At 44.5% G+C, this 12,242-nt stretch overlaps 1 protein-coding gene and 1 long non-coding RNA gene across 3 annotated transcripts in view; both read left to right on the top strand.

The window, feature by feature from the left end:
* trim46a (tripartite motif containing 46a) overlaps positions 1-7,674 on the top strand; it is a 15,083-nt gene extending 7,409 nt beyond the window's left edge. For both annotated transcript variants that reach the window (XM_012817979.3, XM_031576469.2), the window contains exons 8-12: positions 644-765; positions 1,079-1,420; positions 2,614-2,843; positions 3,208-3,275; positions 4,871-7,674. In XM_012817979.3, the coding sequence (XP_012673433.2) occupies positions 644-765; positions 1,079-1,420; positions 2,614-2,843; positions 3,208-3,275; positions 4,871-5,261 (1,153 nt within the window). In that variant the 3' untranslated portion in view covers positions 5,262-7,674. The remainder of the gene's footprint in view (positions 1-643; positions 766-1,078; positions 1,421-2,613; positions 2,844-3,207; positions 3,276-4,870) is intronic.
* Positions 7,675-9,152: 1,478 nt separating this feature from the next.
* On the top strand, positions 9,153-11,277 carry LOC116222546. The gene is made up of 3 exons (XR_004164709.2): positions 9,153-9,439; positions 10,383-10,479; positions 11,087-11,277. It is a non-coding gene; the product is annotated as an uncharacterized LOC116222546 (long non-coding RNA).
* Positions 11,278-12,242: the final 965 nt, after the last annotated feature.

The following is a 12,242-nucleotide window of genomic DNA, read 5'->3' as shown; positions in this document are numbered from 1 at the left end:
TGCACTCAGGGAAGTGAAAGTTGTAGTCCTTGATTCTGGCGAAACGTTGTCGATAGGTTGGCAAAGGTTGTTTGGGCTCAACAGCCAATCAAATCACACCACTCCCCTCCGTGCTCCTGAAACAATGTGTTAATTGGCTGGAATGGTGTATGGAATGGGAGGAGAATTTTACTGAATTTGTAATGTAAAATGTAAGGACTGTACCTTTAATGGTATAGGATAGGCTAGTACTGTGTCAGTTCTGCAAACCCTGTAAAAACCCTGTACGTGGTAGGTTTAAAGCCAAGGCTGCTTAGATTTGTCGCTATAAGGTGTCTTAATTTTTATGTACCTTATAGCTGTATATATGTGTGTGAATTAGTCAGAAAGAAAGAGAGAGAGAAAGAAAGAAAGAGAGAGAGAAAGAAAGACAGAGAGTGTTTGAGAGCAGGTGCAGCATAACTGTTCAGTGTTTTTGTCCAATTTGTGTTGATGCTGTTGATGGTGCGTTTGTATTCTCAGCAAGAACTGCACATGGCTGAAGCTGTGTATGTGTGTGTCTGCGCTCTATCAGCATGACTCATCAGAGAAGTTGCTTATATTTCTTTTTAAATAAAGGTCTCATTCCTCTCTCCTCCCTCTCCTCCCTCTCCTCCCTCTCCAGGCTGGCAAAGGCCATAGAGCACCTGCAGGGTTTCTCTCTCTCCGCCGATCCCTCGTTCAGACACTTCCAGATGGACGGATCTCAAGAGCTTAAACAGATTAGCAGCATGGAATTCATACGAGGTTTTTTTTTTACCACAGTTTGACATCTCATAGTTTACACCACTGACAGGATCACAGTTTGTCCATTTCCACACATTACACACACAACTCATGTCTTACTACATGTAGGTTGGTTTACAACTCTACATACAACTTTACACATATGTGTGTGTGTGTGTGTGCGTGTGCATTAGAGTTGATAGGAGGAAATAGACATACACAGCTGTGAATGTGTTAAAAGACATGCGCTTAAAGACATCCATTTCATTATGCAGAAATGCTTGGTTTCTCTGTGGAGAAGATACTGACGCACCCCTTCCTTGCCTTGCTGCAGCTCCACTGGCTCCGGTGATTGACACTCAGAAGACGCTGGCCTATGACCAGCTGTATCTGTGCTGGCGACTTCCACTTGACTCCGCCCCTGCCTGGCACTACTCAGTGGAGTATCAGAGGAGAGTGGGCGGGGCTGGCTCTGTTTGGGGCGGGGTCAGGACTGAGGGAAATGGACCGAACTCTTCTGGTGGCTGGCTGAGGATGGAGGATGTGGGCGGGACAAGTGCCGTGATTGACAGGCTGGAGATGGACAGTGTGTTTGTGTTGAGGGTGCGGGGCTGTAATAAGGCGGGCTTTGGAGAGTACAGTGAAGAGGTGTACCTGCACACACCCCCTGCACCAGGTGAGACACGCACAGGTGTACCCATACATTCTCCCTCACACACACACACACACACACACAAACAGGATCTGGATTACCTAAATAATGCATATTAAACACACACCATGTACTCAGACACACACACACACACACACACACACAAGCATGCACACACACACACACACACTCATCCTCAATTGGTATGTTTGTACTGTTGTCATTTCAAATCAATTCTCTCAATCTCTCCATCCCTCCACTCCTGTGTTGTTTTTTGCATCTCAACGACTCCTCTTTCCATGTTTCTATTACACCCTCTTCCTCTCCTCTACATGCCATCTCTCTCTCTCTCTCTCTCTCTCTCTCGCTCTTTATGTTATTCTCTCACCCTGCTCACCCTCTGTTCCACCTGCTCTAGAGCACTATGCAAGGCAACATATCCCACGCTCTTCTCTCTTTCTCCATCCTTTGTTCTCAAACTCTCTCAACTCTCCTTCTTCTCTCTCTCTGTTCTCTTGCTCCTTTCTTTCTCCCGTGTATCTTTAGCAACAACAGTTTAGCACTGTTCCGCTTGGTCTGCAGAGATGAAGCTTACGTAACGGAGAAAAAACCTTGGCTTGCCGTTACAGTGCTGACCCTGCAGAACACATAGATCCATCTCTCTCTCTCTTTTCTCTCTCAGTTCCCACCTCCCTCTCTCTCTCCGCATCTCTCCGCTCATCCCTCTGTTTTTGCTCTGCTCTGATGGCCATTCCTCATATGCTGGAATGTATCAGTGGCATTGGCCCCTGGTCTTTACCTGTTCCTGTTAGCACCTGAGAGTTTGTTTTCTTTCCTGGAAGTAGTGCAACCTGTTCTCCTGTTTTACCCTTCCTCGTTTCTCCCTCCCTCCGTCCTCCTCCCCACTTCCTCGTTGCCTCCATCCCCCTTTTGGTCGTTCCTCCCTGCCCCATTTCTGTCTTTCCCCGTCCTCCCTTTCTTCCTCTGCTCCCCTGTATTTCTCTCCTGCTATCTCGGTCCTCTACCTCTGTCTATTCTTTCCCCTCTTGTCCTGGTTTTGGTTCTCTCTCTCTCTCCCTCTGTCACTCTCTCTTGCTGTCTCCCTCTCTTTCTCCTTTTCTCTCTATCTCTCTCTTCCTTCTTTCTGTCTCTCTCTCTCTCTCTCTCTCTCTCCCCCTCCCTCCCTTCCTCTCTCTTTCTCTCTGTTTGTCTCTCAGTGTTGCCGTTTAGTCTGGACTCTCGCTGGGGCCTGCATGCAGACAGGCTGGCGCTGGGGAAGGGCCAGACGTATGCGCGCAGCGTCCCTGGTCTCGCCCTCCTGCAGGCGGCCGACCGCACTCTCACTTCCTGTCACCTGACCTCCGATCTGCTTGTGGCCGACCTGTCAATCACGCAGGGCCGCCACTACTGGGCATGCTCCGTGGAGCCTGGCTCCTATCTGGTCAAGGTGCGTGTATGTGTGTGTGACTGTGTGTTGAGTACACACACATACATACTGTACACACTGTACACACACCCTCTCCTCGATTCTCTCTCTCACTCTTGTTAGTTATGTATATTACATATAAATCATTTTTAGCATGTACTTAGCACAAGATTGTGGATGTCTTTGGATCTGACTGACATGGCTGGGGGGTGCATATCAAAAGGGCTATTATATAATAGTAATTGTGCTGTTGGTTCAGCCTTATGTTATCATACTTTCTGCAAACCAAAAAAAATTGGTGTAGTAATACTGTATGTTGAATGATTGTTTGTTGTGGGCAGGGAGTCAGCCAAGCGATAAGTGGGACACTGTGTTGTGATTACAGGTGGGGGTTGGGCTGGAAGCAAAATTACAGGAATGGTTCCATCTGCCACAGGACATGGCCAGCCCACGGTGAGTGTGTGTGTGTGTGTGTGTGTGTGTGTGTGTGTGTGTGTGTGTGTGTGTGTGTGTGAGCAGCAGATACCACAATTGATGAGTTGGTTTCAATTCTGACAGGGTTTAATTCTCCCTCCGTAATCCTTTATTGTTATACTTTCTCTTTGCTCCATTTATTTCAAACTTCAATGCAGAGGGCTTTGATAAGATGACTTTGAGTGATTGTTTGCATGACGCAATTTCTGATAATCTTGTGCAATCCACACTCAAGGCCTCTTTAAGCCTTCCCAGATCATGTGTATTGCCCACTCTTCTCAGTATTTCTCTTCTCAGAGACAGTATCAGGAAACAGCAGGCAGGTGTTGGGCATCAGTCACCATTGTTGAGAGGCTCAAGTGATGACGTGTGAAAATAGCAATATGTGTGTTTTAAAAAAAAATATAACTCAAGACTTACCCAATCACTTCAAACGCAATGTAGGTTAGTGGTCAATCCTGTTCCATGAAACAGAGTTCAGTGGATCATTGCCAGACTGTGCTGAACACAGCGAAACACTGGCTGGTGTGGGACAGCTGTGTACGTCGGAAGTGTGTGTTTCCACCTGTGTGGGTGGGCTTAATTTTTCTCCTCCTTCATGGCCAGGCCGGGCTTTACTGGGGGAGGCTTGGCATCCTGTACATTTACATTCACATTTAGTCATTTAGCAGACGCTTTTGTCCAAAGCGACGTACAAGGGACAAGGGCCCGTCAACTCATGTTTCCCAGTTTGGTGATAGTGATGCAAAGAGACCTTCCGCTTTGACCTTTCCCATGCAAAAAGTCTGGACAAAGTTAATAGCGGTACTTTCTGGGACATGTCAAACAGCAGTTAATGGTTATTTCTCTTGAGTCTATCCAAAGCATTCAAAGCAGAATCGGGACAGGTAGCGGCTTTATTTGGTGACAGTCCCTGGCCTGCACGGCTCTAAACCATAACTATCTTAAACCCATAACTGTCAGATTATGATTACTTCTCATCTGTGACCCCTTTTTAATGATGGCCTTGGCAGACTCTTTCGCTGTGTGATCCATTGCGTCTTGATATACTTTGCTAGTGCAGATGTAAACATCAGCCACACTTATTTGGACACATCAGTAGACTGCGGTCATTGTGCCACCTAGATTCTGTTTCATGGTAACAATAGTGGAAAAAGCACCAGTTTTTTAATGACTATGACATTTGTTACCTCGGATCTCTCTCTCAAATGTTAATGCAAAGGGCTTTGATGGGATGACTGTAAGTGATCGTTTACATCACGTAATATCTGATCATGTGCAATCCACACTTCAGACCTAATCTCGGTTTATACCCATTACCGAGGCATGGATGTTTAGTTAATGGCAAAATCAAAAACTCAAGAGAGAACCAGGAGCGGTAGCAACCCTGTTTAGTCACTGTAGCAATGGCGGTGGGAAAAGTACCAGTTCATTTGAAGACATTTAATGTTTAATCTCTCTCTCTCTCGCTCTCTCTCTCTCTCTCTCTCTCTATATATATATATGTACTGTATATAAATATATATGTGTGTTTTTCTCTCTCTCCATCCTCTTCTCTCTATCTTTCTCTGTAGATATGACCCAGACAGTGGGCATGACAGTGGGGCAGAAGATGCACAGGACACCCCCCCTCCGTTCTGCTTCCTCACTATGGGCATGGGCAAGATTCTTCTGCCCCACCAGGGGGTAACACACCCCTCAGGAAACCCCCTCACCATCCCTCTACCCCCTCGCCTTGGGGTGTGTCTGGACTTCGACAAGGGACGTGTCACCTTCTACGATGCCCACTCTCTCCGCATGCTGTGGGAGGGGCCTGTGGACTGCTCCGCCCCCGTCTGCCCAGCCTTCTGTTTCATTGGTGGAGGGGCCCTGCAGTTGCAGGAGCTCGTGGCCAATCGCAGGAACGATCAGACCCCGCCCAGGAGGGTGACCATCCAAACACGCGCCACCAATCTCTGTAACTGACGTGACGGGTCGCATATTCAACCAATCGGTTGTCAGGATGGTTCTTAGTGTTAAGCACCTTTTAAATTACTCTTCTTTTACTGTTCATGAACGTATTGTTTATTTTCTATTTATTTTGCTTACCAGGGATGCTTTGTATTAAGGTTTGTGTAAACATTCTGTACTAATCAAATTTTTTAACGGTATACTAACTTTCAGATTTGCACTACTGCTAATGGTGGATCCCGGCAAATCATTTTCTCATGTTGACATCATCTGCTCACTGGAAGTAGTAAAATTGTAAACTGTACAAAAAAATTCTTCCGACTGTCAAATGCATGCATAACTGGACACCCTGAATGTGACTCAAGTCTGTACCTCAACGCCTTCTCTAACTCCAGTATGACAACGAAAGGGGAATGAACACTTGAGCCATTGATTTGCAGCGATCTACCGAATGCCGATTAGTACTTAGTAGCTGTTAGACAAGTTGGATGGACACTTTGTGAGCAGACCTTGAGGGGTTGACCTGGTGACCTTTTGGAATGTTTTGTTACCTGGGAATGTACCCACTGGCACCTCCATAACATGTCTTCGTCCTCTCCTCCTCCTGTGTGTGTTTCGTGTGTGTGTGCGTATGTGTGCGAGGTTGAAATCGTACTGTTGTAGTTTTGCTCTGTGCCATAGTATTGTTTGTAAAAGCAGTTGCTATCTCTCCATGCACAGTACAGGTGTGTTCGTATGGTATGTCTAACCACCTTGCTCAGGTGGACAAAAACTTATTCCCAGCATTTTCAAGGAGGACAGGATGTGTGTTTATATCTCTGCTTGTGTGTGTGTGTGTGTGTTCATATACACACATGCACACACTTTTTTTTTTCATTAGCAGGATAAGTGGTGGCAGTGTGTCACTGGCCCATTGTCTTGAGAGGTGAGATGTTTGAAGGCTTGGAGCTGTTAAACAGACTTTGTAATGGCTTCCACCAGTCCTATGAATCACCGTTAAACCTCAAAACAGCTTATCAAATGCCAACAGCAACCCTCCACTTCCACAGCACTTTCCTTCGCTGAGATGCTATTGGCACCACATCACTTCTCCTCTCTCTCTCATACACACACACACACACACACCACCTCTGCTCTCTCTCTTATACACACACACACACACACACACACACACCACCTCTGCTCTCTCTCTCATTCCACCACATTGCCTCCATCCAGAGGCTCTGACGTCCCCAGTCCTGGCTGAGTTTGAACACACGGCATATCCCCTGTATTCCCCAATCAGCAATCTGGATTTTGGCCAACAAGCTTACGCAACTCTTGAACCACATGTACATTCACACTCATTTATTTGGCAGCCATTTTAATCCAAAGCGACTTACAATTAAGGAAACAGCAATCAAGACCAGGAGATAGAAACTACTGGAGTGTTCCACAACATACAGCAGGGGGCTGAGTGAAAAAACGCTGTATGGTGACTCTAAAAGATTCGCTTAGAATGAATGTTTTCTCTCATTTCCAATTGATTGTAGGATCCGTACTGCGTTGTTTGTTTGGTGTCATGAATGCAAGCCGGGCCGTGCAGGACTGGTCTGGTTGGTGTTTGTCAACGGTACATGCAAAGCAGAGCAGAGCAGGTTCTGTTGGTAACAGTGGTGTTATAGATGGATGTTATGGACAGACCTGTCTGCCCACCTGTAGTCTTTGCTCTGGGCCAAAACTAGGCAAGAAGGGAGCATCCACACTCACAGCATGTGTACTAGCACAAACACACACACAAACGCACACTCTCTGTCTCTCTCCACCCCCACCCCACCCAACACACAGGTTTCAGTCTGTCTGACATTTGTAATCACATCCACACTCATGATGGTATATATATATAAATATATATATATTGCAAATATTGCTTTCCAAAAGGATCAGTTATAATTATTCTTTCAAAAGAAGGATGCTGCTTTAGACTGTGCAACTGTCAGTCGCAAATCTAGTTGTATGCAAGTGTGTGTGTGAGCATGTTTGAGTTTATGTGCTAACCTGCCTGTGTGAGTGTGTTAACTTGCATCTGTGTGTGTGCATGGGTTTGAGTGTCTGTGATAGCCTATGTGTGTGTGTGTGTGTGCGTGCGTGCGTGCGTGTGTAGTTCAACGTTTATTAGACCATTTGCAATAAAGACTGTACTCAGTTGCACACAGCTCTGGTTTTGGCCTCTGTGTTTGTTCACGTTGGTGTGTGTGTGTGTGTTTGTTCACGTTGGTGTGTGTGTGTTTGTTCACGTTGGTGTTTGTGTGTGTGTTTGTTCACGTTGGTGCGTGTCGTTCTCTTGTTTATGCCTGCACTGCTCTGGCCCAAGGCATTCTGGGATATCTGGTACATACTCCAGCCAGAATGGTTGAATGCTGAATGTAAGATGAAACAAAGCGATGAAGCAGAATCGATACAGTCGATCTGTTACAAGAAGGCTACCAAGTGAGATGTTCATATTTTTATGTAGGAGAGAGGTAACAATACCACACTTTACGGAATGGGAAGTAAAAAGAAGGGAAAGTACCTGCCTGCATGTTGAATGTTTTCATGTTGTTACATTTATTTTTTAAAAGAAAGAACACGCACTGTGTCTAAACATTGCATTCGCACATACATAAACATATTGTTTTTGTTGTGATGTAGTAACAATCCAAATAGAACTCCCCCTGGAATGTTTTATCATAAAAGCAGGCTCTTAAGCATGACAACAACTTGGTTAAGCTGTATACCAGCATATTTCTGGTTTCAAATGCATTTTGGTGTAGGTATGATGCTGACAGCATTACTCTGCTGTGCACCAGCAGAATCAGTCCTCCACCCACCACTCTGTGGTTAGTGCGTGCGCGCACACACACACACACACACACACACACACACACCACCCTGTGGTAAGCTGATGCGCGACGAGGTGCCAGTAGACAGCGCTTTTTCAGTGCTCTTAGGTTTATGTCCAATAACACACATTTGCTGTGCATTCTTCTTCTGAAACAAAACCTTTACTGTTTCAGATAATAAAAACATCCCATAGCAGATTTCCTTTTTGTCCATATTGTTGCTGCTCTGTCTGGAGGTCAGCTATTTGTCGTGGAAGCTGTCCTCAACCCCTGAATGTTCGGCAGAGGTGGTGATCCGTCACCAGTACCTACTGACTAGACTTATGGCATTAGACCTGTGGAACTTTCCAAAACTCTTCACCGGACACCGCTATCTGTGACTCAGCTTTTTTTTTGCTAGTTATAGTGGCAGGCCATGTTAGAATCAATAAAGTTACCCCAGGGTATCCCAACACACCACAAGTACACACACTCAAGCACACACATTGTAACTCCAGCTGTGTGACATGGCTAATATGTATACAGTGTAATGCGTCAAAGATTTGGACATCGCCTGTGTGGCCAAGAATGGCTGCACCTGACAGGAAGATGGAATGGCATTGATTAGAGGAACACACACACACACACACACACATTGGATATGTCATGAACATTATCACTTTAGATTAGAGGAACACACACACACACACACATTGGATATGTCATGAACATTATCACTTTAGATTAGAGGAACACACACACACACACACACATTGGATATGTCATGAACATTATCACTTAAGATTAGAGGAACACACACACACACACACACACATTGGATATGTCATGAACATTATCACTCAAGATTAGACGAATAAGCAGGTGCAGGGAAATGTAGAATAGTAGCTATTATTCATAAGCACAGGTGATACACAAATACACACTGCACACGTCACAGCACACAACCAAGGAATAAAAAGGCGCACACACACACACACACACCCTCTGTCCCTGAATAGAAACCCGGAATGTTGTCTAACGCCCTCTGTTATTCCTGTATGACAACAAAAGGATGGAGACAGTGAATTGCAGTGACCTGCTGATTAGTACTTAGTACTCTTAGGTGACGGGTGGACAGGTGACCTTTTAGAATATTATTTTTTTACCTGGGAATGTACACCATCTGTCCCTGCCTGTCTTTCTTGTTCAAGACTCCATCCCTTTTTTGGTTGAGATAGACAGAAGCAAGGGAGGAGAGGAGTAGGTATAACGAGCACAAAAGAGGGTCTCACCCATCGCTTAGGCATTGTTGACTTTGGCAGAGAAAGCAGCACATCCTTCCATCTGATCCAGGTAAAACACAATCTCTCCTGTCTCCTCCTTTCTTCCTTGAGGCACCAAACGGACAGATGCCCGCATTCTCACTTTCACTCAAACTCTTTCTACGCCCTCCCTCAGACATCCTGTGCCATTCCTGTCTTTCTTTCTTTATTTGTTTACTAAACCCAAATCCTCTTTGTTCTTGCTCCTCTGTTACACTACACCTGGCAAAGATCACTTTCTCCTTGTACTGTGGACATGGAAAGGTTTAATGCGCTTGATGGTAAACATGTGAACTTTGTGTAAGTGGATAGTACCTGTGTAATAGAACATAGTAATAGTCTGTCTGGGCTGTAACTGCACGTGAACTTTACTTCACCAATGAGAGTTTTTGTCTGAGTAGTTTATGATCAGTGACAGACCAGATGGCCATTCAAAACTCTCAGCATTGTTATCCACATCTTAACCCTGGCATACACCCTAACCATAAAACAACTAACATATACTTCAGTAATGACCTTCACTTCAGTTGTATAGTTGTCTCTTTCAGTTGGTAGGGTGATGTTTTAAATACCTCATCACTCAAAAACATAGTGAATGTCTTGAATGACCATCAAACAAAAATGACACGGATGGATTTCAAGTAATGTGGAATGTTTGTGTGCATGGGAGAGACTCAGCAGACAGGCTTCAGTGTGTTATAAGGGTCTCACACAACTGGATTTGCAGCACGATTATTGTACACACACACACCAAAACAGTCAAGTTTATGAGTGACATGGAAACACACACACACATAGAGAAACAGGAACAGTTACATTGTGAAAAGGTCAAATATTTCTGGGGTGTGAAAAGTGACAGGGTGCCATCGACCAGCTATTGTTTTCCTTAGTCTCCAATAACAAAATAGGCCTTCTGTGTGATGATAATACCATCTACTAATACCATTTTGTGTTCTGCTTCGATGTGTGTATAGAAAACTGACAGAGACACTAGTGCGATGGTTGGCTGTGGTCCCTGGGTGGCAGTGTTGAGCCTGTTCTGCCTGCTCTCAGCAGGCCGACTTGAGGAAGGTCAGTCAAAGATGCCTATGTGGATAAAGCTGTTCTGCCATTACTCCACAGATTTGTAAAGTTTCCTGCGGAGCGGAGGAACTCTAGGTGGAACTCTATGTGGAGGGGGGGGGGAGGAACTCTAGGTGGAGGGTTCAGGGACAAAAACAGTAGCAGACTGGAAGTTTACACGTCTCCGGACCAACACCCTCATTTATCTGTCCACAGTTTAGCTGACAGGTGAATCCGTACAAACTCCCTGAGAGCAGGATTTGAAGTCTGGATATCTTTCCTTCATTTAGCTAACAAAAGGTTTTTATTGTTCCTTTCAGAGTGATCAAATAGAGGAAAACGCAGTATGTGTAACACAGGTTTACTAAACTAGGCCAGTACAGTGAAGCCTAGCTAATCACACATAAGCTCTGCCTAGAGGCTACATCTATTTACTACCTCAGACTACATCACCCAACTTCCACACATAACTCCAGTTGACTTAGAATACCCAAACACAAAAATGCACGAGTGAAACACTTAGAAACAATACATTGAGAAAGAAACTACACATTTTTTTTTTTTTATAAAAAAAGGGAATCCCACCCTGCCCCTTCTTTCTCTCTCTCTCCCTTAGTGGATGCGGGTGGTTTGTGTACCCAGTACTCAGAGGGCAACTTTATGGAAATGACGGATTTCTTTATCATGACCGAGAAGGAGAGCGCCTTTCACCTTGTGGTAAGTATGTGCGTGTCCAGTTTATCCAGGCTAAAACATAACCTCTTAACGACAGCTACTTGCACATAGCCTGGTGCCTGTAGTTCAGCTGAATGACATCACCATTATCTATGGGCAGAGAGGTCACACACTGATGCTTGTAGGCTTCTGTTAGTCACTTTGCATGGAAATGTTTGCTGAATGAAAATGCTAAGATGAAACGTCAAATGCTGAAGGGTGTTAAAGGATCAGTTCCTCTCTTCTCTCTCTTGCTTTAGCCATAAATAATGGGGAGGCTTGTTTTTGACTAGTGATATACACTGACATTAATCTGTCAATAAAGGTTTTTATAAGTTTCTTTCTCTCTCTCTCTCTCTCTAGGAGGGGAATGGGCTTCTGGATTCTTTCGTGCTGTATGATGAGGATGGCGATCATAGGCTTAACCTGATAGAGTGTGAATGGCTGGTCAAAAACATCACCATGAACCGTGAACCATGAAAGTTAAAGTCACCTATTTGAGCATAACTTGAGTAAAAGTCTTACAGTAGCCTATCTGATCTATACTGTACTCAATCAAAAGTAATTTTCTGAAATGTAAAAGTACAAGTTAATGCTGTTAATAAAAAAGCAAACAGTCCATTCATTTTGACGTTTATTCTTTTAAGCATAGAAAATAGAAAAGCCTTTATTGACATTGTATTTGCATACAACAACATTTTGGAGTGCTTCTCCTGTTGGTGCGACGAGGGACAACATAACACAACAACAACATATAACAAAACAATATTACAACTATCTATAAACAGAATGAATAGCTTAAACATATATTCAGAGTTCAACAAAGTGTGGTGGGATAGATTAAAGTACTTCCCGGCATGTTCACCACTTTAAAGCGAGGTCTTCACGACAAAGAGAAAAATGCCTAGTGGGTGTGTGTTTGGCTTCCATGGAAACATACGACTGCAAGTGGGTGGGTGAGGGAATCCAACCTGGAGTTGTCTTCACATCAATCAGATCAGAAATACAGGCACACCAAGAAATGACAAACTATTGCCACATGGCATCTGCCATATATT

This window comes from Clupea harengus, chromosome 11, assembly GCF_900700415.2.
Source record: "Clupea harengus chromosome 11, Ch_v2.0.2, whole genome shotgun sequence".
Taxonomy (NCBI): Eukaryota; Metazoa; Chordata; class Actinopteri; order Clupeiformes; family Clupeidae; genus Clupea; species Clupea harengus.
The sequence above is the reverse complement of the archived record's forward strand: the minus strand, read 5'-3'. Positions and strand labels throughout refer to the sequence as shown.